General features: G+C 41.2%; 9 protein-coding genes across 10 annotated transcripts; 5 read left to right on the top strand and 4 right to left on the bottom strand.

Annotated features, from left to right (window-relative positions):
• The first annotated feature begins 29 nt into the window (after window positions 1–29).
• Window positions 30–1148, top strand: LOC115759500 (40S ribosomal protein S29). The gene is made up of 3 exons (XM_030700441.1): window positions 30–129; window positions 557–656; window positions 723–1148. Exons 1-3 carry the CDS (start codon window positions 68–70, stop codon window positions 729–731), a joined length of 171 nt encoding a protein of 56 aa, XP_030556301.1. The 5' UTR covers window positions 30–67; the 3' UTR covers window positions 732–1148.
• A 574-nt stretch (window positions 1149–1722) lies between these two features.
• LOC115759642 lies at window positions 1723–4625 on the top strand. The gene is made up of 4 exons (XM_030700631.1): window positions 1723–2110; window positions 3460–3975; window positions 4037–4231; window positions 4299–4625. Exons 1-4 carry the CDS (start codon window positions 1723–1725, stop codon window positions 4514–4516), a joined length of 1317 nt encoding a protein of 438 aa, XP_030556491.1. The 3' UTR covers window positions 4517–4625.
• A 1352-nt stretch (window positions 4626–5977) lies between these two features.
• Window positions 5978–6473, bottom strand: LOC115759488 (metallothionein-1). The gene is made up of 2 exons (XM_030700424.1): window positions 6346–6473; window positions 5978–6260 (listed from the first exon to the last, which is right to left on the bottom strand). Exons 1-2 carry the CDS (start codon window positions 6365–6367, stop codon window positions 6157–6159), a joined length of 126 nt encoding a protein of 41 aa, XP_030556284.1. The 5' UTR covers window positions 6368–6473; the 3' UTR covers window positions 5978–6156.
• Window positions 6474–6832: 359 nt separating this feature from the next.
• LOC115759536 (GTP-binding protein Di-Ras2) lies at window positions 6833–9024 on the top strand. The gene is made up of 4 exons (XM_030700487.1): window positions 6833–6973; window positions 7998–8290; window positions 8359–8544; window positions 8602–9024. The coding sequence occupies exons 2-4, from the start codon at window positions 8120–8122 to the stop codon at window positions 8938–8940; spliced, it is 696 nt and encodes a 231-aa protein (XP_030556347.1). The 5' UTR covers window positions 6833–6973; window positions 7998–8119; the 3' UTR covers window positions 8941–9024.
• Window positions 9025–9175: 151 nt separating this feature from the next.
• On the bottom strand, window positions 9176–13464 carry LOC115759534. Its single transcript, XM_030700486.1, has 6 exons — window positions 13140–13464; window positions 12794–13051; window positions 12575–12715; window positions 12375–12514; window positions 12180–12310; window positions 9176–12118 (listed from the first exon to the last, which is right to left on the bottom strand). The coding sequence occupies exons 1-6, from the start codon at window positions 13389–13391 to the stop codon at window positions 11640–11642; spliced, it is 1401 nt and encodes a 466-aa protein (XP_030556346.1). The 5' UTR covers window positions 13392–13464; the 3' UTR covers window positions 9176–11639.
• A 346-nt stretch (window positions 13465–13810) lies between these two features.
• On the top strand, window positions 13811–14924 carry LOC115759587 (charged multivesicular body protein 3). Its single transcript, XM_030700556.1, has 3 exons — window positions 13811–13943; window positions 14067–14307; window positions 14371–14924. The coding sequence occupies exons 1-3, from the start codon at window positions 13899–13901 to the stop codon at window positions 14754–14756; spliced, it is 672 nt and encodes a 223-aa protein (XP_030556416.1). The 5' UTR covers window positions 13811–13898; the 3' UTR covers window positions 14757–14924.
• Window positions 14925–15017: 93 nt separating this feature from the next.
• LOC115759641 (transmembrane protease serine 9) lies at window positions 15018–19898 on the bottom strand. Its single transcript, XM_030700630.1, has 8 exons — window positions 19152–19898; window positions 18311–18413; window positions 18082–18254; window positions 17887–18006; window positions 17452–17811; window positions 16440–16636; window positions 16188–16377; window positions 15018–16135 (listed from the first exon to the last, which is right to left on the bottom strand). Exons 1-8 carry the CDS (start codon window positions 19807–19809, stop codon window positions 15405–15407), a joined length of 2532 nt encoding a protein of 843 aa, XP_030556490.1. The 5' UTR covers window positions 19810–19898; the 3' UTR covers window positions 15018–15404.
• LOC115759585 (serine/threonine-protein phosphatase 5) lies at window positions 19864–25646 on the top strand. 2 transcript variants are annotated; one of them, XM_030700553.1, is made up of 9 exons: window positions 19864–19941; window positions 22808–23033; window positions 23296–23537; window positions 23600–23750; window positions 23839–23960; window positions 24036–24306; window positions 24367–24817; window positions 24877–24958; window positions 25026–25085. In XM_030700553.1, exons 2-9 carry the CDS (start codon window positions 22865–22867, stop codon window positions 25083–25085), a joined length of 1548 nt encoding a protein of 515 aa, XP_030556413.1. In that variant the 5' UTR covers window positions 19864–19941; window positions 22808–22864. The 2 variants fall into 2 exon arrangements, with proteins under 2 accessions (XP_030556413.1, XP_030556412.1); XM_030700552.1 differs by lacking the exon at window positions 19864–19941 and having other exon boundaries at window positions 22865–23033; window positions 25026–25646.
• LOC115759586 lies at window positions 21052–22575 on the bottom strand. Its single transcript, XM_030700555.1, has 2 exons — window positions 21996–22575; window positions 21052–21931 (listed from the first exon to the last, which is right to left on the bottom strand). Exons 1-2 carry the CDS (start codon window positions 22233–22235, stop codon window positions 21320–21322), a joined length of 852 nt encoding a protein of 283 aa, XP_030556415.1. The 5' UTR covers window positions 22236–22575; the 3' UTR covers window positions 21052–21319.
• Window positions 25647–25761: the final 115 nt, after the last annotated feature.

Genomic DNA, 25761 nt, shown 5'->3' with positions numbered 1-25761 from the left:
TCCAAGTGTCAAGTAGCCATTTTTTGCCTTTTTCTTTCTTTTCGATTTTTCCATCGTATACGCCAACATGGGTTTCGCTACTTTATGGTACTCGCATCCTCGTAAATACGGTCAAGGCTCCCGTTGCTGGTAAGTTTTATGTAGTCCGTAAAGTTTCGCATCGAAAGCTGTATAATTAGCATGTATGCCTGTTGTTTTAAACCGTATTTTGTTGCATAGTTGATTGCTTTGAGTTATTGAGGTTAAGCACGCCTTAGTTTCGCATGGTGCTTACCGCCCGTACCTTTGTATGATTTTTGATGTATGCAAATTCCCTGCTTAAAAGTAATTTTGCCCCCGGTTGAGTACGGAAATATGTGACAATACATCTTTAACAATTTCCTTAATGAAGGGCGGCCAAAGCAAATGTTGCAGCTGGCCTCTGCCATTTGACAATTAAATGGCACCGCCTGCTGCAGCGACAGCTGTGCAACTAAATGCATTCGTAAAACAGTTGACGATGTGAATTCTTCACCAGTGCAAACAATTAATGTGCAATCTATTCTTAAAACTTTAGCCGTGCCTGCTCAAACCGTCACGGTTTGATCCGCAAATATGGACTGAACATTTGCCGTCAGTGCTTCAGGGAATACGCCAATGATATTGGCTTCAAGAAGGTAAGCTAAAATTCAACACATTTGCACTGTGCGTTTGATCTTATTGTCAATCTATTCATTTTACAGCTGGATTAAATGTCCGCTTCAACTTCGGCGTTTCGCACGCCAATTAAGCATATTAATTTAGGCAGTCGCTGCAAAGAGACTACGTTTATTAATATGCTGGAACAACAACAACAAAGCAACAACAACATAATCATTTGGAGATTTAAATAACACAAGAGGCAAACACTTCTGAAACCAACATACAAGTCAGGAACATGCTAGGAGTGTGCCACATTTTATTCTATAAAAATAGTAAGATAATGCAACCAGAGCAATATCTCGAATGAGCATTCACCAATGCAACCGAGTTGACGAACTCCGTGTTACCAACGCCGCACAACCGTGTTCTCTTATACACTAGCGTAAATTCCTATTGCAGTTGTTACCTTCTAGGAAGGTTATTTGTTTAAATCTCCCTCTGATTAAATACATAACAAGTAATGTAAACAGATTGTCTTCATTCCATCCTTATTGAATGTCCATGTCACTGGAAATGCCGGAAGCATCTTAACAAGTGCAATATCGCTCCCATTTACTTCCTCATTTCTATAATATTGGGTTAGTGGTGTCCAGTAGGTTGCACTCGAGCTGCGCTTGTGCGGAGAAACACCAGCAGCTGGGAAAAAAGCACTGCAAACCAGTTTATTTAGTGGCCCACTAGGTAAAAGAGCGAGTTGACGCTCTCTTAGCTAGCTGCCTACGCAGCTCAGGTCTCAGCTGACGCAGCTGCCGCTTTGGTCTGCTGTCTTTTTGCCAAAACTCACAATTTTGCACATTCGCCAGTTGAGTTTGGTTCGGCCGTTTGAACTCGCAACAACGCGTCGCGTGTGCAGATTGAACACAAAAATAAAGTTGTTTGGGTGTGAAAAATGTAAAATTAATTCCATATATACGCGACGTTTAACATTTGAGAGAGCAAAATAAAAGAAATAAGTAGTCAACAGAAATCAATTTTCATAGATGTGCTTTGAGCTTGTTGACCTGGTTACGGTTATTTTTTTTTTGTTTAATTAAATGAGCAATGGAATTGCCAGTATTTTTGTTGCTCTTGCCACTTCTAGGCAGCCTTTGCGTTGTAGCCACGATAAATGATGCAACAGCCGCAGCAGCAGCAGCAGCGAGGCATCGCAAAAATGCAACAGAGACGAGAGTAGCTCCAGCCGAGGTCTTTATCCACAACAGTAGCCGTGCCATCGGTTCCCGCGGCCATAGATCGCGCGCTGTTGCACAATACAAACTACCACTTGATGGTGCACCAGTGCCGCTGGACAGCAGAGATGCCAGCGCCAGAGTGCAGCCCATGCGCAGGCGTAACCAGGTGGTGCTGCGCCGCAGGCCAGCGACAACAACAACGCCGAGCACAACGACGACAACAACAACGTCAACCACGACGACGACGACAACAACAAGTGAGTTGAGCTAAGAGCGGACCTGCATTCAATTGACTTTAGCACAAGTCCACATATGACCGCTGCAAAGGCGAGCAAGACTTGTCGCTGGCACTGACCTAGCTTTCAGTTTTAAGATTGATTAAGGCAGCTAGCAGCAGCCAAATGAGAAGCTGTCTGATATGGTCGATAATTATGCGGCCGATAACTGGAGCAACTGGAGCTGCAGCAAAGCTTTCAAATTTGTATTATTTGTTTTCTTTTTTTGAGTAGTCGCGCGTGACCTTGATGAGCGTGGCGAGACACTTTACACAGGCGCTTGCAGTTGCAACGATAATGTACTCGTTCAAGGCTTATGCATTTTGGCATGGCTGCTAAATGAATCGCTCTTATCAAGGATACGGCTTACCATCACCCATTTGGCAATAAATTTAACTTTGCCTTGAACTTGGCGCACAATTAGCGCGATTTATGATACGCGAATGTGTGTCAATGAAGCTTAGAGGCAACATTTATGGAGCTAATCGAGGCAATTGGGTCAATCGATTTTCTTGGCCCATTGTCTGAGTCTGATTCAAAACTGTCGCAATTTCACGGAGTGATTCTCACGCTCGGCGGGAGACTCGTTAAAGCTTAATTTTGGAGTTGTCTCAGTGAGAAACTAGTGCAAATATACCCATTGTTTCTTAGCCGAGAGATATTATAATTCAAAACTAATGAGCCAAACGAATTATATTAATATGATAAATATGCACATTTGAAAGCTATTCGCTTTTTTGTGTACATTGATCTCCTTAATCTATTAACAATTTAGGCAGAAATTTAAATCTAGTAAAAACTTAAAGTACATACATACATATTCTCTGCTGCTCATCAGTGTCATTTTAAAAAAATGTTTACAATTGTAACTTAAAAAATTACAATTTATGGCAACTAAAAATGTTGTTAAAGTTTAAGAGCTCACGTAATTGCTTCTAATTACTTCAAATTTTCAGGAAATATGCACACAAAGATATATTCTTATAACTTTACAATAATGTTCAGATTCTCCAGCAACAGTCAAATGCATATGATAATCATGATGGCCTTTGCAGTGCAAAAGTAGGCCAATACAGTGAATGGGCATTTGTAATTGGTAACAGGTAACAGGGTAGAGAGAGGGGGGGAGGGGAGGGGGACTGCTTTTCGCTCCAGCGCCAGCGGCAACAGGCGCACAAAGATTCACTTTTGAGCGCGGCATAAAAAGCACTTGTTTTATGATTGTGCTAACTGGGTGGCGGGAACTGCGCTTTGGTTGTCTTGCAATACGAGCTATTTGGAGCAGAACTAGTAATGGCCATTGTTGACTAATCCGTCTATCGCACGCATAGCTCCGCGTCCGAGTTTGGCCAACGGCTTCAATTTTTTCAATCCGAGCTTTTGGAGCTTTGGCCAGCAGAGCCTGGTGCCAGTGAGTGCGCCCACAAAACATCCTCATCCGCCCAAGAAGTTCACACACTCAACGGCAACCGGCACCAAGGAGGAGAAGCTCAACTATCGCAAGCAACAAAAGACAACACCGAATCCAAGGCACAAGACGAGTACCTCAACGACAACATCTACTACCACGGAGGGTCCATTCCGCATAGCACTGCCAACGCTTACATTTCCCAGCGCTGCGGGCGGCGCCATCGACAAGGAGAAGGATAAACGCGCTGCAGCCGATCTGCGCCAGCGTTTCAATTGTCCGCGCGAGAACGAGGTGCGTTTTCAGCTATTTCCAAAGATCTGCAAGTCCGATAAGGACTGCTTGGTCTGGCAGCGGGACGAGATCTGCTGCGACATATTTGGCGCAAGCAGCTGCGTAGCGGGAGTTGCCAAGCCGCTGGAGGAAACGGCGCACGCACGTTAGTCTATTGCACACAGAAGATGCAATTTCTGGTGCTATTAATTCATTTCCTTCTGCAGCCATATTGGGCTTGATACCGCGCAAGTGTCCGGCGCGTCCGCTGGCCGAACTCTGGTGGGATGTGCAGGAATGCCGCACAGACATGGACTGCTGGCCGCGTGTCTGCTGCCCGGACGGACGCCGGCGCTATTGCCGCACCTCCCAGCCGGAGCTGCAAACGGTTCCGGTGCCGGTCAAGCGCTCCTTCGACTACCGTACGTGAATCCCTTTACTGTTAATCCATCTGATTGCGGCCACCCCTGCTCTTGCCTCTATCCACAGTGACGGAGTACTTGGAGTGTACAGCACCGCCGCCGACCATTTTTGATCTGCATCCAAAAGCCTGCACCTCCACGCTGGACTGCTTTCCAAATGTGTGCTGCCAGGAGGCGGGCCTGCGACACTGTCGTCCGCCCAAGAAGTCTGTGCTCACACTGATGGCCAACTTTCTGAACGTGGACTTTGTGAAGCGTTTGACCCAGAACATTGTTATCAAGTAGTTACAATTCAGCTAACATACACAGGCACATTCATCTGCACACATGTACATACATACATGCATACATAAATGTATTTATATACACAAATCGTTTATACGAGCACATTCTGTTTTTCAATTGCGTGAAGTTGATACTTTGCTTATTTTATTTATTTTTTAGTTTGACTTGTTATTTTTAACAAACAGTTAATACGTGCTCAATAATATTTATGCAGCAAGCGCTTTCATTGCTAATAAAAATGTGTTTCCCAACACTTAAATAAACGTTTGTGATTCACGTATAAACGAGCCTGTTCATGCCAACATTTACAGTTATGCGACTGAGTACTTTTATTTACTCAATTTCGAAATTGTTGTTGTTATTCCTTAACTGATAACTGTTATGTGTACATACGTAGATACAGTGGAACCAGCAATGAGACCTTCTTAAACTGTACTTTTAGTCTTAGATAATAAAAGTGATTTATCAACGCTTCCACTTTGAGTTTTTTTTATTTTTTATAGCCAAACTGCGTCTCAGCAATTGACAGCGAGTAGCTGAGCCAATGTCGATGTCGAAAGTTTTGTACGAAAAAGGTTAAAAGGTGTCTGGTTACCTCTTGGCCTATGGCATATACGTACAATTTTATTATACTGGAAATAGAATTAGCGAAGGCCCCGTTCTTACCTTGGCTCATTGTACATACTCAAATTTACACGCATATTTTATGAACATACAACTTACACACAAACAAATGTTTGTTTTATGTATGTCAAGCGGTGTCTCGTTTACAGATTTTTTCATTGCATTTGCATTCAGCGCTTAATTGGGTCCATGAATACGTTGTGAACATGGAAAGTTTGTGTAGAGCAGAAAACAGAAAACAGAGTTCAAGTGAGGTTAAGTCTGCCGAGGTACAGCTGCGTTTATGGATAAAGCATTCGGATACGGATTATGGATAAAGCATACGTAGCACTTTATCTGTCTCATACATACTTCTCTTTTGAAAGGAAACATTATTTATTATTATTTAAACAAAACTAAAAAAATAACACATATATGATAGCGAAAAGGGAAACCAGCTGGTAAAGCTGGAAAATATCGTCGAATCCAGGATGCATTAATAATCTAAACGAAACCTAAAATAAAAGTAAAAAATTCTTTATTTTAGCTTAGAATACTTATTTGTTGTTGTTTTTTTTTTTTTTTTGTTTTATCAAACTCGTAGTGTTTTGACAGAAACATTTTTTACCTGCAATACTAAAAAGTATACTATAAACATATGTATGTACCGTATTTATACTTAATACCCAGCCAGTGCAACGACAGCTTTTCCGACGCCCAAGTGAGACCTGGTTTCAAATTTCCCACAAACTGAGAAAGAAATGGAAAGACTGCCCAGTAAATAGCATAGTCGCCCCACATAGAAAACAATTGAATGATTACATAAGTTGACATTTAGTGGAAATGACGCAGCGGAACTTTCATTTCAATTTCGTTTATTGCACATTATTCAATTCATTGCGAGAAGCGCACATAGGCACACATGAACTTTTCTCTTATGCATGTGTAAGTGTGTGTATATAGTTATTTTTGCAAGTGCAAAAAATAAAAAAAGATTCTAATTTTAATTTAGTTTAAACTATGAACTGCTGGCGCATTCACTTGGAGGAGCAGCCGCACTTGCTTTTGTTCTCGCCGCCGCACTTGCAATCGGTGCCGCAGTTGCAGGAACCCTTGTTGGTCTGGGAGGCGCATTTGCAGCCTGAAAATAAGAAACTTATTATTAATAATCAGCCGTAGGCAATTGGCTTTTGTTAGCCATATTTTAGGTCCTTTGGCTGACTTACCACTTCCGCATGGGCAAGGCATCTTGTATTGTTAATGAAGGGTTAAACTTGTACAGTAGAAAAGAATACTTTTGGTTTTCACCTAAGTGATGAATCACTTTTACTTTGCTGCAGAATACAACTGATGCACAAACCACGGATGTTGCCCGATTTTATACACTTTCGAAACGAGGCTTTCCACACGGCTGCCGGGCGCTTTAATTCCAGTTTTGCACACGCCAACCGGCCGGCTAAACATGTTCGAGTCGTGTGCAAAACACACTTTCCGTTTGAAAGCTTTCTCAACTGTTTGGGTTCGTGTCTTGACTTAGAGTCTCGGCTACGCTAAGTGGGCATCGAACGCACGGCGCATGCGTTTGTGTGGTGGATAAACACGGGCGGCACTGGGCCCCTTATCGTCGTACAGCGTTCACAATGTGGGTCTCCGCTGTCTGTCTGTCTGTCCATTCATCATCGGCTTCGGCTGTGACTGTGCCTGTGCCCTGTGCCTTTGCCTGCGAGTGGGAATGTCAATGCGCGTACGCGCGGAGAGTCAGTGTTTTTCCGATTCCTGAGTGCGGCTGCAGCAGGCAAAGTCGTGCGACATTTTAGCAACGAATTCAAGTGCAACGAAATGCAAGAACTAAATGTAAATAATAAGCGTTTTATTATCGTAATGTTCATTTTTAATGTTATCCTTGCTGACACGCAACCTAAGAAACACTCTTTTTTTTTGTATTTTAAAATTTGTTAGACTGGTGCGTGTGTGTGTGTGTCCGTGTATTATAGGTGAAAATGCAACACACAAAATCAATAAATCCAAGCCAAAATAAAATAAGGAAAAATCAACGACGCGTGTGCATGTGTGTGCGTGTTTGTGTGGGCGGCTGCGTGTGTGTGTGTGCGCGCGTATGGGCGTGGGAAAGAAAACAAAAGAGCAAAACAGCGAATGCGTAGCAAATTAAGGTGGTAACACTGGAGCACAGGATACAGTGTGCGGAAGTGAACAATTTAAAGTTTGTGGTCGGTCACCAAAGCAAATGACACAAATACATATACAGACACAAACTGACAGATATGTGTGGGTCGGAGTGTGTGTGTGTGTGTGTGTGCGTGCGTGTGTCAATGTATTCAGAGGAAAAGGCTGCAAGCGATTATTTGCTCACCCACGCATTAGACTGTTGTTGTTATTGCTGTTGTTGTAATCGCCTGCACTTCAAAGCTTCTATTTATACACAATGTGTGTGTGGGCGTGGGCGTATGTGGCGGCTGCCAAGCTGCCCATAACGCGACCGACCTGATACCTGAGCCCAATCACAATCACAATATCATCAATTCCCTTCGTGCCCAGGCCGCCCACGCAGTAATAATAGTATGTAATCATAATTATAATGATGACGATGATGATGATGATGATGATGATGATGATGATATTGCCAATGACGTTGGCACTGGCCACCAAAAGGCCAACGGCGCACAGATCTGTGCTTACGTTAATTTTCATAATAATATACACAACAAAAAAATCAATAGCGTTCCTTAACTTAAACCAGAATGGCACATGCCCAAAATTAGCCAGGCATCCATTCTAGACGCAATCCGACCGTGCTGCTAAAAGGTTGTGCGTGTGTGGGCGTAATATGACCAATTGATTTGCTCCTAAATCGTTTCAGATAAACCAAAGTATGGCGCTCAAGTAAAACACATACATACTGAGTTGACGACAACCTAACAAACGGAAAGCCGCCAATTTTGACAACTTGACCTACCCAGATTGGCCCCCAACCTAATCGAGATGACGGAGCAAAAGAATCAAGTGACCCGCGCAGCGCCGGAGCAGAGCAACGACTATCGTGTTGTGGTCTTTGGCGCTGGCGGCGTTGGCAAGAGTTCACTGGTGTTGCGTTTCATAAAGGGCACGTTTCGCGAGAGTTATATACCCACCATCGAGGACACCTACAGGCAGGTGGGTGTCTATTTGGCCACCATGTTAATACTTAATATATTGTCATATTCATTTGCTCGTCGCTGCAGGTGATCAGCTGCAATAAGAACATTTGCACATTGCAAATCACGGATACGACAGGATCACATCAGTTTCCGGCTATGCAGCGATTGTCCATCTCCAAGGGCCACGCATTCATTTTGGTCTATTCCGTGTGCTCGAAACAGAGCCTAGAGGAACTGCGACCCATTTGGACGCTAATCAAGGAGCTAAAGGTGGGCAACATCAATTGGATTTAATAGATGGAAGATTAATAGGATTATTATTTTTAGGGTGATGTGAACTCCATACCCGTCATGCTGGTGGGGAATAAATGTGACGAAAGCACCGAGCTGCGCGAGGTCTCGCAAATTGAGGGACAGGCACAGGCGACCACCTGGAGCATATCCTTTATGGAGACATCGGCCAAAACCAATCACAACGTGACCGAACTGTTTCAGGAGCTGCTCAACATGGAAAAAACACGCACCGTCTCCTTGCAGCTAGACACGAAAAAGCAAAAGAAGCAAAAGAAGGAAAAGAAATGCAAGGAGACAAACGGCGCCATACCGGAGAACGGCGAGGCCAGTGCCAGTGGAGCCGGTGTGAAGGAGAAGTGCGGCGTTATGTAACGAGTTGGCAAGCAACATTGGTGACAGACAAATACTCGCATGGGGACACTGGCAGTACTCGAAATGCATCCCACACACACACACACACACACACACACTGGCACACACGAACTATGAAAACATATATACATATACATATACCATATAGCACTTTGGGACAGGTGTTATCAGAGAACGGCCGGCATAACAAAACAAATATATTATTAATTTTAGATGAAAATAATAAGACGGCATTATAAGTATATTTTGCATACATAGATTTTATCCGCAACGCCTGCTCATCTACAAGAATAGAGAAGGCAACCGTCACACACATACCCACCCTTCCCAAGCCCGCACACCCACACAACACCAAAGATCACAAAATATATACATATTAACGCATTAATTTCTTTGGATTCTGAAAACTGCATCTGAAACGTAACGGCATACATATCAAATACATAACATACTAACATTACATGACATACTCGCACTTACATACTAGATGTGTACATTACACAGATATCATAATGCTATAATATAAACTATACGAATATGCACATGCATATGTGCGTATATCCCAAATGAAAAGCCAAAGTACCTACTTAAAAGACATACCATTTTATCTACTTACTACAACTAAAGCTTAATCAAATACACAGTGTGTATTTACATAAAAATCCATTTTCACTAACAGAGAAGACTCTAAATGGACAAGACAATTCTGAAGCATTTGTGGCATGGAATCGAGTGTCCTTATTAGATATGGATCTGTTTCGTTTGCTGCAATGTCTCCTATCTGACTATCAATTTATTGCTGTAAAACTATTTACCACCAAAAACGTTAAACAAATGGAATATTTGCCACTAACATCACCTATAATGTATAAATAATACTCACACAATCAGACCGAAGACCGACGACCGACACGATGATACCGAGAAATCGAAAATTGTTTCCACTTTGAAAGATTTTACACAAAACTTGTTTATGTACGTATAATGTATTTGCTTACAATTATTTGCTGAACTTAATTAACATTTAAAGAACAGTGCATAAACAAATTAGCTTTAGTCAAAGATTATGCCACACGTGAAGTTCCGATGTTTAAGGCAGTCGAATTATACTGTATCCGGATCTTCATGCCACGAAACAAGCACAGTTTTTGTCGCTCATTCGAAATTGTAGAGTTAGTGCTAATGAAAATAGAAATACATGTACATCGAAGGATATGTGCAAACTGGTATATAAGTTGCCTGTTTTAAACAAAACGAACACAATGTATGTTTAACTTAAAGTATAAACAGTTCACAAATTGTGGTATTTGCTAAATTTAAATAGTTGGGTTGGCTTATAAGTAGGCGTAGGAGTTAAAGTCTATTAGACGGTTAAATAGTTTCGCGTCGTTTTGCTGTTGTATGATATTAAAAGGGCATTAGGTTTTTAAATTTTGTATACCCTATTCAGCTAGGCGGAGAATAATTCCAATTAATTGCTGTTCAACTAATGTAATTTTTTGCCAAATTCGTGGTGAACATGAAACAAGACAAGTAATTATATTAATTATGACTTTGCTCATTTCTTATGCACACAGTAAACACACAATAAAAATGCCACTTGATCGTTGTTTGGCACCAATTTAAATAAATAGTGATCAGCTAATAAATGAGGAAAACATACACACGCATATAAAAAATATAACATAGTACATACTTATCTACTATATTGTTGAATTTGTGTAGTGAAATTATTAACCAAGATTTTGATAGCGGACCAATTTGCGTATAAGATTTCAGAAATCAATTTAGATAAATTCTCTTAGTTTGCCATAGTAAACAAATGCATAAATAGTATATTATATATAATTCTAATGCCAGCCTTAGTTAAATCTTATGTATGGTTAGCATGATCCTGCGTGCACTAGGTTTTTGCTTAGTTTCCCTAGATTTAGTTAAGTTTGTTGGGCTCTTGACAGCGAAACTGGTTATGGCTTACATGTACATGCCGTGTATTGGTGTACAATATAATACAATACATAAAATCGATAATTAGTTGCATAATAATATTAAGGAAATGTAATTTATATGTAATACAGCATCAATATGTATGTATATGTAATTCAAAAGTATAATTTAAAATACAACGAATGAATATATTTACACGGAATTATTTTTAATTTTTTTTTTATGAATATACATTACAATATAATTATTATACACACAACATATTAGTTGTATATTGAGCTAGTTTATTCATGATGAATATTTTATTACTGCTTACATTTCAAATATGCAGCTAACACAGACAGACACACTCAATGCTAATAAGATGTAAATATGAACAAAAAATTCAGCAATTGGCATAATTGGTATATGTATATATACAGGTAATATATACTGATAATATGTATACAGTTTTGGAGTGGCCGAATGCAAAATATATATACATGTAATAGACAGTTTTGGGAGGCCTATTAATGACACTTAAAAAATCTTATTGTTGGAGATTTAACTTATAATAATTATCGTGCAAAAATTAAATAATTACACGCAAAAATAATTTAAATAAAGAATAATTTAACTACGAAAAATATCAGCTGGTAACAAAATTATCTTTGACTGTAAGAACTTATGCCAATTAATTGGTAAAAAAAATATATATATAGATCATCACGAACATTACACATAATACAGCTTAAAAAATATATAGCCAAACATTAAAAACTATCAATATGATCATCATCTTGGTTATCATCAACAACCGTAAAACCAGCTTCATGCGCGATGTCAGCTGAGGAATTACTGATATTGGGATTTTCGTTTGAAATTGGCTTTAAATTTTGTTTGCTTTTAGTTTGTGCTTCTTGTGGCGTTGGTGGGGGCGCTTCCAGTGGTTCCAGCAGCTCTTGGACACCCGACGGGGATAGTTGTAGTTGTTGTTGGGATTGTGTTATGCCTGAAGCGCCTATGACATTTAACAACATCTTAAGGTTTTCACCCGACAATCGATCTTGTGTTGATTCATTTGCCAAGGCTTGCTGTTGCGTTTTTGTAGTAGATGCAGACGATCTACCATGCACGAGTCCCATCCACGCCTTGGGGCTTATGACGTACTTGAAGATTAACTTCAGTAAGTACCCAATCATGCAGACCAGTGCAAATGGAGCAATCAAGTTATATGGAAATGATAATCCAGCTGCGGCAAATATCAATCAGAATAAAAAAGCTTTACAATAGTTATTTGTTTTAATACTTACTGGTTAAACTCGTCATGGTGTGAGTTGTTTTTTCTAGTATCAGTTCAATTTGTTTGAGGAATATGTCACTCGTATACATAACGAAAACGTGATCAGGTCGACAGTAGGGCATATTTAATTTGCTTGATTTTCTGTAATGTGCATAAACTTAATGCTTATCAATGATTCCAAAAGATGAAGATAAGTGGTACTAACAAAAGTTTCTGCTTTTGTTGCGCCTCTGGCGACTCGTTGAAAAGATAGCCAAACATGCGTGAAAACCATGTTTTTTCAGCATCATCCGTGGGCTTCTGATGACTGTCAATTACGTCAATCAAAGCCTCAACTTCCAGTTTCTAAATGAAATCAATCTGAATTCAGTTAAATTCGATATACTTGTACTTTGTACGACATACCCTATTGCACTCCAAATAGGTTACAAAGTAGCCATACAGGAAAATGCCGCCAAGAATAATGGCAATGGCCGAAAATCGAAATCGTCTGTGCACAATCCACCCGGTAGTAATGGTGAGCAGCACTGTTAGCATGAATCTCACCTGGCGAAACAAGTTTTTTGTTTGTATAGTAAATACCAAATAAGTATGTGTATCTAAGCCATTAATGGCAATGCTAACCTCGGATATTTTGAGTAACTGTATAAGATCCTTGAATATGTCCATAACAAGCGCACGCACTCCCATTCCTTGGTGCCTGTAGGTATATTCGTCGTCGGCCTGATCGGACGGCAAGGGCACATCTCTTGCCTCATCCAGTATTTTGGTGAGCATGATATCAAGGTCACGCACATCTTGGACTGTTTCAAGCTCGTCGACTTGTGACGGATTTAAAGTAAATATCAGCGATCGTTTAAAAAGATGCGACGTTTTTCCATACTGAAATTTTGTCCCAAGTTATCATTACAAACACCGACAATATGACGTCATATGACCAAATTTAACAACGAAACGGTCGCGTACTTACCTTCAGTCGCTTGCGACTAAATAAAGTATTAACAAACTTTTTGAAATACGTTAATGCTAATTGATCCTCTATGGTTGCCAATGATTTCTCTGCTGGCACCGGGACCTGACATTGGCAGGATTCTTCACCTGGGTTATTAAATTGCGCTGATGTCAGTTCCGACCATGCATGTGGTTCAACCCAGTTGTCCTGGTAACAACACACATTGTGGAATAACAATAATAAACAACTAACTATTGCATTTGATTGCATTGCTTTTCTTTTTTTAATTATCAAAACTATAACAAAATTAAGCAAGAGTTAAACAAAATTAACAAGCCGAACACACATGATCACAATTGCGCGGTTGCAGCATTAGTGTTAAAAAGTGCCAACTTCCATAACTAGTACGGTGATCATATGAGCAAGCCATTTTTGCTTGCTTGCAGTTCACGACTAACAATAAATATCGATAATAAATTGTGTCGGTTTTTGTAAAAAATTTATTAAATTAATATATTTTATGGTAACACTTGAGTAATTATAAAAAAATTAATAAACATAAAGTGGATATTATATATGAATTGGCAATATTGCGTTACCGAAAATATGTTGAAGCTGCATACGCAGCCTGAGCAGGCCTTGCCAGACTGTTTAAAATGAACTATAAACATTGGAAGAATGCTGCCACATTCAGAACAAAAATGACTCACAAGCAGTGTTAAGCTAAATAGTTTAAACAATATTATAATAATTAGCGTACCGCTATAAAAGTGCGAAATGGGCTTATTTGGCAAAACCCCCAGCAAAGACCCCAAAGAGCAGGTGAAACGTCATTCCGATGTGGTCAACTTTTTGCGCGTTAACAAGGCCACTTGGCAATAAAATGATGTCATGTTCCAATTGTTTTGATTCTCGTTTTCAACATCTGTTTCCCCGCAACCGTAGGTGCAAGAATGGACGCACAAAATACGAAAAGAGGGTAATCAGCTCGATAGGCAGATACGCAGCATACAGCGAGAGGAGGAAAAGGTGAAACGCTCTCTAAAGCAGGCCGCCCAAAAGAACGACCGAGACACCTGTATCATTCTCGCCAAAGAGATAGTGAATGCGCGGAAAGCTATAAATCGTATTTACACATCTAAGGCGCATCTCAGTTCCATACAGATGCAGATGAAAAATCAATTGTGTGCGTAAAACTTGGCATTGCAATGAATACAACCATTACCTGACTTATGCTCTCCTGTTTTAGCTACTTTGCGGGTTGCTGGCTCTTTGCAGAAATCCACGGAAGTTATGCAGGCCATGCAGAGTCTTGTTCGATATCCGGAATTGGCAGGCATTATGCGTGACATGTCCAAGGAAATGATGAAGGCAGGCATTATCGAGGAGATGCTGGATGAGACCATGGACTCGCTGGAAGAGTCTGAGGAGTTGGAGGAGGAGGCAGCAAAGGAGGTTGATAAAGTACTTTGGGAAATTACGGACGGCAAACTGGGAGAGGCTCCATTACCACCAGAAGCAACGCCAGCAGACAAAACACCAGCAGCTCCATCCCGAGTTGCGGTCGAGGACGATGACGACGAGGGTGAAGAGCTTCAGGAAATGCAGAGCCGCCTGGCTTCGTTGCGCTCATAAATTAATGTGCAGTAAAAGGGCTGTATACATAAAGTAATGTTTAGATTCGAATTTGGAAAATTAAGCTTGTGATTATTTATCATAGCACCTTGCGTCCCACGAAAATCCAATATGTTACTCCGGATTCCGACAGTGAATTATATAAACCAAAATAACAGTGAAAATCTATTAACAATTTTCGTATGATTAAGGTATACAATGTATTGGTTCATCTTATGTTGAGCTGCACGTGTTTTAACGTTACTTTAACAACTTACATATTATTTATTGCATAATTTAAACTTGTATTAAAAGTAATAGAAGACACCTAAGTTTATGATTGGATTCTAAGCAGGTCTAAGTATACCATACCTTATATGATATGTGGCATATATCTTTATGGTCCCTAGAGCAGTCTCGTAATATTCGATATTGTTAAGCATAACCTTAGGCTGAACTGTTAAATAAATTTCCCCAAAAAAGAAACAAGTCTTACACACTGTAAATATGATATGACGCTCCTCTTTCAGGAACTAGAATTTTGCTTCTGAATTGCAAATAACTTATTAGAATCATTGCTTATTCAAAGATAATTATTTTTCGGCATAGTCTTAGCCTTGACTTGCGCTTGTCTTTAATAACAACTAAATTTAAGCTATTGGAATATTTTCATTGCTCCAGCGTAGACTGTATCCAGTCCACATAAGCCCCAACTCGACTGTATACGCCTGGCCAGCCGTTCAAGCCACATGGCGTGGGTCCAAACGAAACAACGCCTGCCAGAAAATAGTAAGTGTTCACCTTGTTTGTGTCCAGGCCAATGAGCGGGCCGCCAGAGTCGCCGCGACACGAATCTACGCCCTCCATGCCGCCGGCGCACATTTGCGTATTCTCGAGCACAATGCTCTGGCGACTATAGACGGACTGGCATTCTTCCAGGGTGAAGCCATCCACAGCGGCCTTTAGCTTCAAATTGCTAGCCGATAACTCTTCCGTTTTACCCCAGCCGGCCACATCCATTGAAATACCATCGAATGTAGCCGAACGTAGATTCGTATCCAATGGCAAGCAAATGGGACGCACAAAGTCAGTGTACTCGATTTGCCGTGCCATGCGCAGCAGGGCTATATCGTTCACTTGATTCTTGGAGCCTGGATCGTACGAGGGATGTGGTATAGCCCGTTCCACCGGCACATCCATATGTGGTGGCGCACAGTCCTTTATGCCGCGCACGTCGACCTCACAATCCGGATCGGTGGCTGTGTCCCACTCGCCCAGACGCACGCCGGTTAGACGCCAGTCGGCAGGCAGGGATCTGCCATTGACACAATGCGATGCTGTCACCACGTACCGTGTGCTGATCAGCGAGCCACCGCAGTGGTGACCTTTGTTGCCGCTGCCTTTAAAAGCGAAAGCATTTAACTCGAGGTCTCATATGTGTGGATCAAATACCTTTGGTGTACTCGATCAGCGCCATCCAGGGAAATTCGTCAATTTTTGTCTTAACGCCGCCATAAATGCGATTCGATAATATATTGCCGCACTGGCCCGGCAAGGGTAACAAGTTTGTGTTCGTCTTATTTGCTGGGGGTCGTGCTGTAGTTGCCGGCGTGCTGTCCCGATAACGATCCGGACAGCAAATCTGTAAGTTGTGCAATTACTCAATTAGAAAAACATTACTTTATCAACAATTTGACAACTTACCAGAACCTTCTGATTAAAATAGCCACACTGGCTGCGGCTAAGATATAGTTTGTCCGCGTCCCGCAGGGGTGTCGTTGTCAGTACTCCATATAAATACTTGCAATCCTCCAGATGGATGCAGAGGGCACGCTCCCGGTTGGGCGTAATGCAGCGTCCATAGTTGGGCACTTGGTTAGCCTCATTGGGAAAATAGAATTCTGCGTTGAAATCAAACAAAATAATCAAAATACTGTATAATCATATCGTAAGCAATGTATTAAGTATTTAAATTAATAACTTTTTTTAACTATCAGTTATAGAAACTGGTTTTTGTATAGCTAATCTGGCGAGAGATGCGAAGGCCCCCATATACACATACATACAAACACGCCTATTTATGTGCATAATTCATTATTCCTCGCGCTTCTATAACAACGATTCTATAAACTTTCCTTTTGCTTGTCTTTTACTTACGCGCATTTGCCAAATTTACACCAAAACCCAAAATTGCACAGGCTGTAATTAATTGAAGCATCTTTACTTTCGGTTAAAACGTCGTCAGTTATTGTGCAATGTATGCTTTTTGTTTTTCTCTTTGAAATATCTTTTATAAGTACACACGCCGCAATTAAGTAAATATGTTGACTACAACGGTAAAACTCCAATCAGCCGTTCATTACAGTTGGAGAGTTCAGAGCAAGGCTTGGCGCACGACTGAGACGCGGCAGGCAATGAGCGCAGCTTAACAGAGAACTTTGCGCGAGCTTTGGCTTGAGCTTTTTGTTGTTTTTTTTTTCTTGTCTGCTTTGAATATTAAGTGATAACAACAATCAGCTTAGATCTGCAGGTATTTTAATTTATTTATATTTTTAGTATTTGTTTGTTTGTTTTTTTTTTTTGTATAGGAATAATACACAACGGTGTTAGTTCTACATATGTAGATATTTGGCTTTGGCGTCGAAAAGCTTTGGATAAAGTCGTGCCCCACGCAACTCTCCCGTTCATGTATTCCGCACTGGCTTTGGAGATTCACCATTGATGCTATCGAAAATCCAGTTCATGTAAGAGCTGACGGCCGTGTAGACGCCGGGTACGGTGGTAACGCCGCATAGAGTTGGTCCAAAGGCGACAATGCCGAGCAGCGTATGACGCCCATTGGCATTGAGTATGCCGGAGGTGCCATCGTCCATGAAGGGACCACCGCTGTCGCCGCGGCACACATCCTTCATGGGCTGGCCCTGGGCGCACAGGTGGCTGGGCGTAATGACAATCGGTTGCTGGAAGTTCTCGCTGAGCGTGGCATAGGTGATCGCGCAGCTGGTCGTATTGACTATGGGCAATCTTATGAATCTCACGGAGGCTGTGCTGCTGGCGGGGCTGCTTGAAGTGTTAGCTGTAACGGAGCAGGCGAATTAAACAGTATATATGTCGTCAGCTAACTGTTTTCATTCAATTCTGTTTATTTAATATTTTAACAACATACTCTCCATTTTTGTGCTCCAACCAGCCACCACGCCCATTTGCCCGATCAATCTATCTGCGAGCGCTGCTGTGCTGTTCAGAGGTAAGCATATTGGTGTGAAATTACCTGAAAAAAACGCCAGAATGTACCTATATGCTGGCTGGGGGAAGCGTGGGAGGGGGGCGTGTGAAATCAGCTTACTCAGGCTATTGTTTAGGCGCAGCAGGGCAATATCATTCGCATACTTTGGTTGATCGTAGTTCGGATGCACCAGCACGCTGACAATATCAAATATATTTGGGCGACTGCAATTGGCAGCAGTTGGGCTGCAGTCCTGCGCGCCGGATACGTCATCGCCGATGCGCACCTGAAATCTGTGAAAGGGTTTTGAGGGGGGAGGCATACAGATTGTACAATTAGTTTCACTTACATCTGCAGATCGCTCACCAAGTTGACAACGCAGTGAGCGGCGGTAAGGACATAATTATTGGAAATGAGGGAGCCCGAGCAGCGATAGCTGATGCGATTGTTGGCTGTGAACATGGAATTGGCAAATTGTATTAATCAATTACTTTTAATATTATTGCAGAGCTAGCAAAATGAGTAAAGGATGCCCATGTAAAAGTGCGTCCGACCTAAGTAGTAATTGCGCTTATTGTCCTCCGGGCAAGGTTCCATATGTTCAGAATGAAAATGTGAGCCAAGATCAAACCTATGGCGATTCTGGAAGCTATCAAAATTACAATCAATACAACAATCCTCCCTATAATAACAATTACAATCAATATAATAATAACTATCCATATAATAATCAATATCCATATAATAACAATCAAAATAACTATCCATATAACAATCAAAACAATAACTATCCGTATAATCAGAACAATAACTATCCATATGACAACCAATATAACTACAGCCCGTATGGGCCAGCTAGCGAGTATTCCTATGGAAGCCAAAAGGGGGGGCAGTTTGCAGAGGAGCCGCAAGGATTTGAACTTAGCGACGGCGCGGTTTCACTTCTCAAGGCAGTTGCTGTTTTCTGCACTGGTTGTTTTCTCACCATGAAGATGACTGGTGTGGCAAACGAGCTGGGATAAGTGCAAACAATATTTTTATGATTGTTTTGTTTTTGTGCCTAAATGTATTCTAATCCAAGGACGAGGACCATCTCCGAAAATAACACACACACGTACGAGTTTATACACAAATTTCAATTTCAATTGGATGTCATTAAAAATTGTTGCGTTTAAAATTGTGCTACTCACTGCGATTGCGGTAGGCGATACGGGCGAACCACGGATATTGTCCTGGGGCAACCTCGTCACCACCCAAGAGACGTGTGCTCACACTTATCCCACAATTGGGTGAGTTCATGCGCGCAGCCGGCGATATTGTGGCCGTGGTCGTGGACATGGGCGTCATCGTTGTGGTGGGTGTTGTGTCACGTATAATCTGCTCCTGGCTGGCATCGGCCATTAGCTCGCCTTCTCCTCTGATCTCTATCGATTCCTGAAAACGCAAATCGCCAGGAAACACAATCGGTCTATCTGCAGGCTTTGGACGCGGCGCTTTCTCCACTGGCTCAATCTCGTGATCAATATGGTATTGAAAGTGATGACCGCTGCCAAATCCAAACGGATGATGATCATCATAATCATCTTCAATTGGCTGTGGACAGTTGCGTTGCGCCTCGAAATCCCAATAGTCATGCAAACGCATTTCGGTCTCGTGCGCCACAAATCGATTCAAGCTGTAGTTGAATCTGGGACTGCGCTTCGAGCCACTCGAAGTGTCCCAGACCCAGCGATCATTGGGCGCAAAGCGCGAACTGCGCGAACTGGTATGCGAAGATGCCGCCTGATGCTGCGGACAGCAAGCGAGCGGATCGAGACCATGATAGCCACAGCCGGCTGAATGCACCATGGCGAACACAGAGGCGCGCTCCTCTGGACTGTGATTGAGCAAAAGTCGGACAAAGGGCACGCAGTCCTTAATGCGAATGCAGTGACAGAGACTGGCGGGACAAACGTCTGCAAAAACGGGATGTGGTAACAGGTGAGCGCACGTGCAAATAGTATGAAAACAAAAAAAAAATGTTTAAACCAAAAATCAAGCAACGTATTAGCCAAGGTCAATATCTGCAAACCAGAAGTGCCCAAAACCGCCAAGACTTTAAGCCCAAACAAAAGTCCGGTTCAGCAATTACTGAGTCACTTTTGCCATCGTTTTCGTAATTATATTGTAGTAGTTTATTGCCCTTCGCCTTCGCTTTGCGGCTCGCAGCATGATGTTAGCATATTTGCTTGGGGAATTTCTAGACATTGACCTTGACCCAGTGCCGATTGGCCCCAAAGATGACGTCTGTTCTTTGGCTTTAAATTTGTTATACATGTAATATGAGCTAATTGAGCCCAACTGTGCGCCACTCAAGTTTGTTGTTTAAGTCGTTGGTTTTGTACTCACATTGAAAGCACAATGTGCTAATAACTGTAATGCATATGAACTTCAAAAACAACAAATGCATTTTGAGCTTTCGTTAAACTTCTGCTGCTTCAATTGATCCCGCGACACACACACACGCACGCACACACACACACACACACTCGCGCGTTTCTTTAACTTGAGCACAATTCTTAACTAATCATTGAATGCCCGACGCGAACACAACTTTTGTCGTCGAGGTGCGAAATAAAATTGAAATAAATTGGTTCAATATCTGAGTATATCTTATTTCCATTTCCATTTCGACGGCGGAGCGTAGCTTTTGAATTTTTTTTTATTATCAACAGCGAATCAAAACAAAGAGGGAGCACAAAAACAAATTATATGCCCCAAAAGCTGAGCTTATGAAATAGCGACCACTACACATGTATGCAAAGAAACACACACACGCACACACACAGACACGACTTATTGTAGGCCGATCTGGGCAAGGCAAAGCCAACGAGCGATCATAACTGGCCCGACATCCGAGTGGCACTGGCACCTCGTGCGTAAGTCAAAGTGCCGGCAACACAATGTGTTGCTGCACACACACACACACATACACACACGTACACAAAAGAAAACATGTTTTTAAATACTGCCACAGCCCATTCTGCGAGCATTCATATTTGGACCAAATCCTTAAAAAGACATTACATAGTTGCACTCAAATATGTTTGTAAATATATTTTGATCATATGTTGTACTTAAAATATTACTAACATATTTAGTAAGTCTGCTTAACGTAAATACAAATGCACATGACATGAAATGAACTTTAGCTTAAAATATGCATATATATTCTAACTTTCTAGAAATGTGTGTATATGGAATGTATTGATTCTGATGGCGTACAATGCTATGCGTATGTGGTGCCCAACTGCTCCAATAAGCCTTCTTTTATTTCGTCCGCTTGCTCTCATAACAAGCGCCACAAGCAGCCGTGTATCTATGCCACCGGGACTACCTCGGGCGCAGCAGCAACAGAGACAATGACACTGGCTGAAACGTTATTCTCGACCTGTTCTACAGGTTCGATGCTTGGTTGCGACTGCTGTATCTGCTGCGACTGCGACGGCGACTGCTCTGTTGGGGACGTATTCACCGCAATCGTTGTCACTGCAGCCGACGACGCATAAATGCCATTTGTATCAGCATTGCAATCATTGCCAGCGAGCTGGTCGTCATCATCATCAACTGGCGTTTCTTGACGCAATACCGCTGCTAAATGGTTATCATTAACTGTCTCCAAAGTCTGGTCAATAACATCGTTAACAACTGCAGCTGCTGCCGCTGCGACTGGCGCTGCTGCCAGTGTTTCCATTGTACTTGGCAATGTTTCTGGGTCTACCGCCGCTTGCTCCAATTCAGTGTGCACGTTGCCGCTAGTTCCGTTTACATTCAAAAGAACAGATACGTCACCATTGTGCATAGAATGTGGTGTCTTCAGTTCATTGATGATTTTCTCTCCCACTTTGGGGTCCATTTCGTTGATTTTCTCTTGCAGTTTAGATTTGAATTCAATCGGCCATTTGGGAGTCCATTGACGAAAAAGTTTAATCTGTTACAAAAATAATTTCAATTTAGTAAATTCAATTTCATAACTAAGATTTTTTAATAGTTACGCGGCATTGAAAAAGACTCATGGGCTTTTCCTGGACACTCGACGTGGCCAGGGAATTGACGACGCCATTTACATAGGTACTACCACCACGTCCATCTTCGCCTGCGTCAACAGACGTGTCTCTTGAGAGATACTCCACCATCTCATAGACGAAATCATCGCGTTGCAGCTCACTCCATTCGTTAAACCACTGAATAATATAACGGAGCTCGCCGTCTACTGATAAATTGCTCATAGACATATTTGCATATATTTGTGTTGCTCACTTTCTCACACTGAAATACGCCCGCACAAGAACTTTTAAATGGTCAATTTGCAATTGAGTTAGTGAGCGCGACTGATGTTTACTGAAATTCTAGTTGTAGTTAACTGATCCTAGGCTCTGGTTGTGTGTCTCAGTGCTGCTATTCGCCTGATAGTTTCTATACTAACAACAACCCGTTTCTAACTTTTCTCACCGCTTGATTACAAAGCCCAGCTCATAACAGCTGTTGCGGCCTTTGGAGCATATCGATAATTTGACATGCAGCGTTGTGCAACACCTGCATCTATTCTATAGAACAAATTAACATATGAACAAATATAATCAACGAAGTGCCCTGTCATAATTTTCATACATTTCCAACTTAAAATTATTACTGCGACATGTCCCTTAAATACACCTATATGCAAAATTTATATATAATTATTATATTGTCGAACTGAGAAAAGACATCTGAGTTTTAAAATTTCAGTTTATCGATAAGTTGCGCCTACCCGCTTGTTGCACAGCACTAATCATTTTGGCGTTTCTCAACTCTTGAAAATTTGCAGACAGTAAATAATATTAGAGAACAACTAGGCAGAAAAAATCATCAATTAAAACAAAATATGTCGTCGTCAGAACTGGAAATCCAACAAAAATTTTCGGATAACCAGCAGGAACAAGTGCCCAATGCAGAGATTAATGCCATCAAACATGATTCAACGGCGGAAGCAGGTCAACAAGATTTTGCCGCGGCCGAGCAGTACAAAAATAAAGGAAATGATTTGCTCAAAAGTAAGTTGTCAATCATCACATACACGAGACTCTAGATATTATGACATAGTCGGTAAAGCACATGAAACCCACTATGAAATTGTATGCAACTCAAGAGCGTCCCGTGTTGTCTGTAAGCTGTCTTCGACCTAACCTTAAAAACAATTTACAGGCATTGGCTCTATGTGCAAATTTGTGTAATTCTTTTGTGCTGTTTAGAGGGCAGCTAAAGAGCTTAAAGCTAAAAGTTAATGTAACTATGACTCATTTCGTCACATTGCAGCCAAGGAATTCTCGAAAGCCATTGACATGTATTCCAAAGCCATAGAACTATACCCCAACAGTGCAATCTACTATGCCAATCGGGCGCTGGCGCATTTACGTCAGGAAAGCTTTGGCCTGGCTCTGCAGGATGGTGTTTCAGCGGTTAAAACGGATCCCAGCTACTTGAAAGGTTATTATCGACGTGCGGCGGCGCACATGTCCCTGGGCAAGTTCAAACAGGCCCTTTCTGATTTTGAATATGTAAGTGCAGTTATTGTATAGAGAACCTCTTACGCATGATATTTGATAAGCTATCTTTTTAGGTGGCCAAATGCAGGCCCAATGATAAGGACGCAAAATTAAAATTCACCGAGTGCAGTAAAATTGTTAAAATGCGCGCATTTGAGCGTGCTATCGCTGTAGATAAGCCTGAGAAGACTCTCTCGGAGATGTATAGCGATATGGAGAACATTAGTAAGTAATCGATTGATCATCCACGCATTGGAAAACCTCCTTTTTCGAGCGTATATTCTATGTATTTTTTTTTTTTTTTTTAATTTAGCCATTGAGGATGATTACAAGGGACCTCAATTGGAGGATGACAAGGTTACTTTACAATTCATGAAAGACCTTATGGAACACTATAAGGCACAAAAGAGACTGCATCGCAAGTTCGCCTATAAGGTAGTTAATGTTTTTTTAACCGCAATTGAACCTAAATTTCGTGTGACAAAATATATAACATACGTATGTTTGCAGATACTCCGTAACATTGATGAGTACATGCGTGAACAGCCATCCCTAGTGGATATTACTGTTCCAGATGACGAGAAGTTCACAATTTGTGGAGATATCCATGGCCAGTTTTATGATTTGATGAATATTTTTGATATAAACGGGCTACCCTCAGAAAAGAATCCGTATCTATTTAATGGAGATTTCGTGGATAGAGGTTCATTCTCTGTAGAATGTATATTTACGCTCTTCGGCTTTAAGTTGCTGTATCCCAATCATTTCTTCTTGTCTCGCGGTAACTTACAATTTATAATCCCAATCATTGAAATCGAAACTAATTTAATATTGCTTATAGGCAATCACGAAAGCATTAACATGAATCAAATGTACGGATTCACGGGCGAGGTGACTGCCAAGTATAACAACACAATGGCGAATATATTTACGCAAGTATTCAACTGGCTGCCATTATGCCATTGCATAAATCAGAAGATTCTGGTTATGCATGGGGGCCTCTTTTCATCAGACAATGTTACATTGGATAACATAAGACGCATCGAACGCAACTGCCAGCCACCAGAGGAGGGACTCATGTGCGAGTTGCTCTGGTCCGATCCGCAGCAATGGATGGGACGTGGCCCATCTAAGCGCGGCGTGGGCATACAGTTTGGTCCGGACGTAACTGAAGCATTCTGTAACCTGAACAAGTTGGACTATATCATTCGCAGTCACGAGGTCAAAGATATGGGCTATGAGGTGGCCCACAATGGTCAATGCATAACTGTCTTCTCAGCGCCAAACTATTGGTATGTACCACAAAACGTAAACTATCAAAACCGTACAAATTGTAAACGTTTATTTATAGTGATACTATGGGCAACATGGGCGCATTTATAACAATTACTGGTAACAATTTAAAACCAAATTACAGATCCTTTGAGGCTGTGGTAAGTATTATAGCTACAAACCCATCTATGTATGCACTAATTATAATAATATACATTTTATTCACAGCCACATCCTGATGTCAAGCCTATGGCATATGCCAATAGCCTAATGAACTGGCTAGCGTAGTCATAGCAGCATGCTTCCTATGCATAACAATAGCTAAGAACACCACAAACTCCAGCACCCCTGCCCACGCTTAAGAACCCACAACCGCATTAGAACGAACAAAAACACAGATTCCAAAATGCTCATAGGACCTTTATGCACACAGCTTGCTAGTTACTCTACGATATGAGTCAGAGTAAAGAACATAGTTGTGGTATATAGGGTTAAGGGCAGCAGAATAGCAATCAATTCACAACAAATTCAGCTATATTTGATACAAAAACGTTGCATACAAGAATGATTATATAAAAATGGCTTTAGAAGTCAGATGCTAAGTTTTATTGGTGCTAAGCATCTGAGTATTCACTGTACAGTGTTTGTGCGATTTAAAAAAGAAAAAAAAAATTAAAAACGTAAACAGTGAGCAAATTTATTATGTTTATGCATAGCATTTAAAAATTGGCAATAATGTGAGACCCCCATATTCCACTGCAAGCCCCTACCTTAAATTTTACTCCCGAAGGCTACAATTCTGTATAAATTAAATTTTTTGTTCAATCCTTGTTTATATAAACTTACACAAGTCATTTTAATAAAAAACAAAAAATATCCAATCGATAATCAATTTTAACTCAAGCAATGATTAAACAAAGCGAACCATGTGCTTTGACAATTAAAAACAATAGAAATAGTAAAA

The sequence above is a fragment of the Drosophila novamexicana genome, unplaced genomic scaffold (assembly GCF_003285875.2).
Source record: "Drosophila novamexicana strain 15010-1031.04,08,12 unplaced genomic scaffold, DnovRS2.1 tig00000308-arrow-arrow-pilon, whole genome shotgun sequence".
NCBI classification, from domain to species: Eukaryota; Metazoa; Arthropoda; class Insecta; order Diptera; family Drosophilidae; genus Drosophila; species Drosophila novamexicana.
This window is presented reverse-complemented; position numbering and strand designations above follow the sequence as displayed.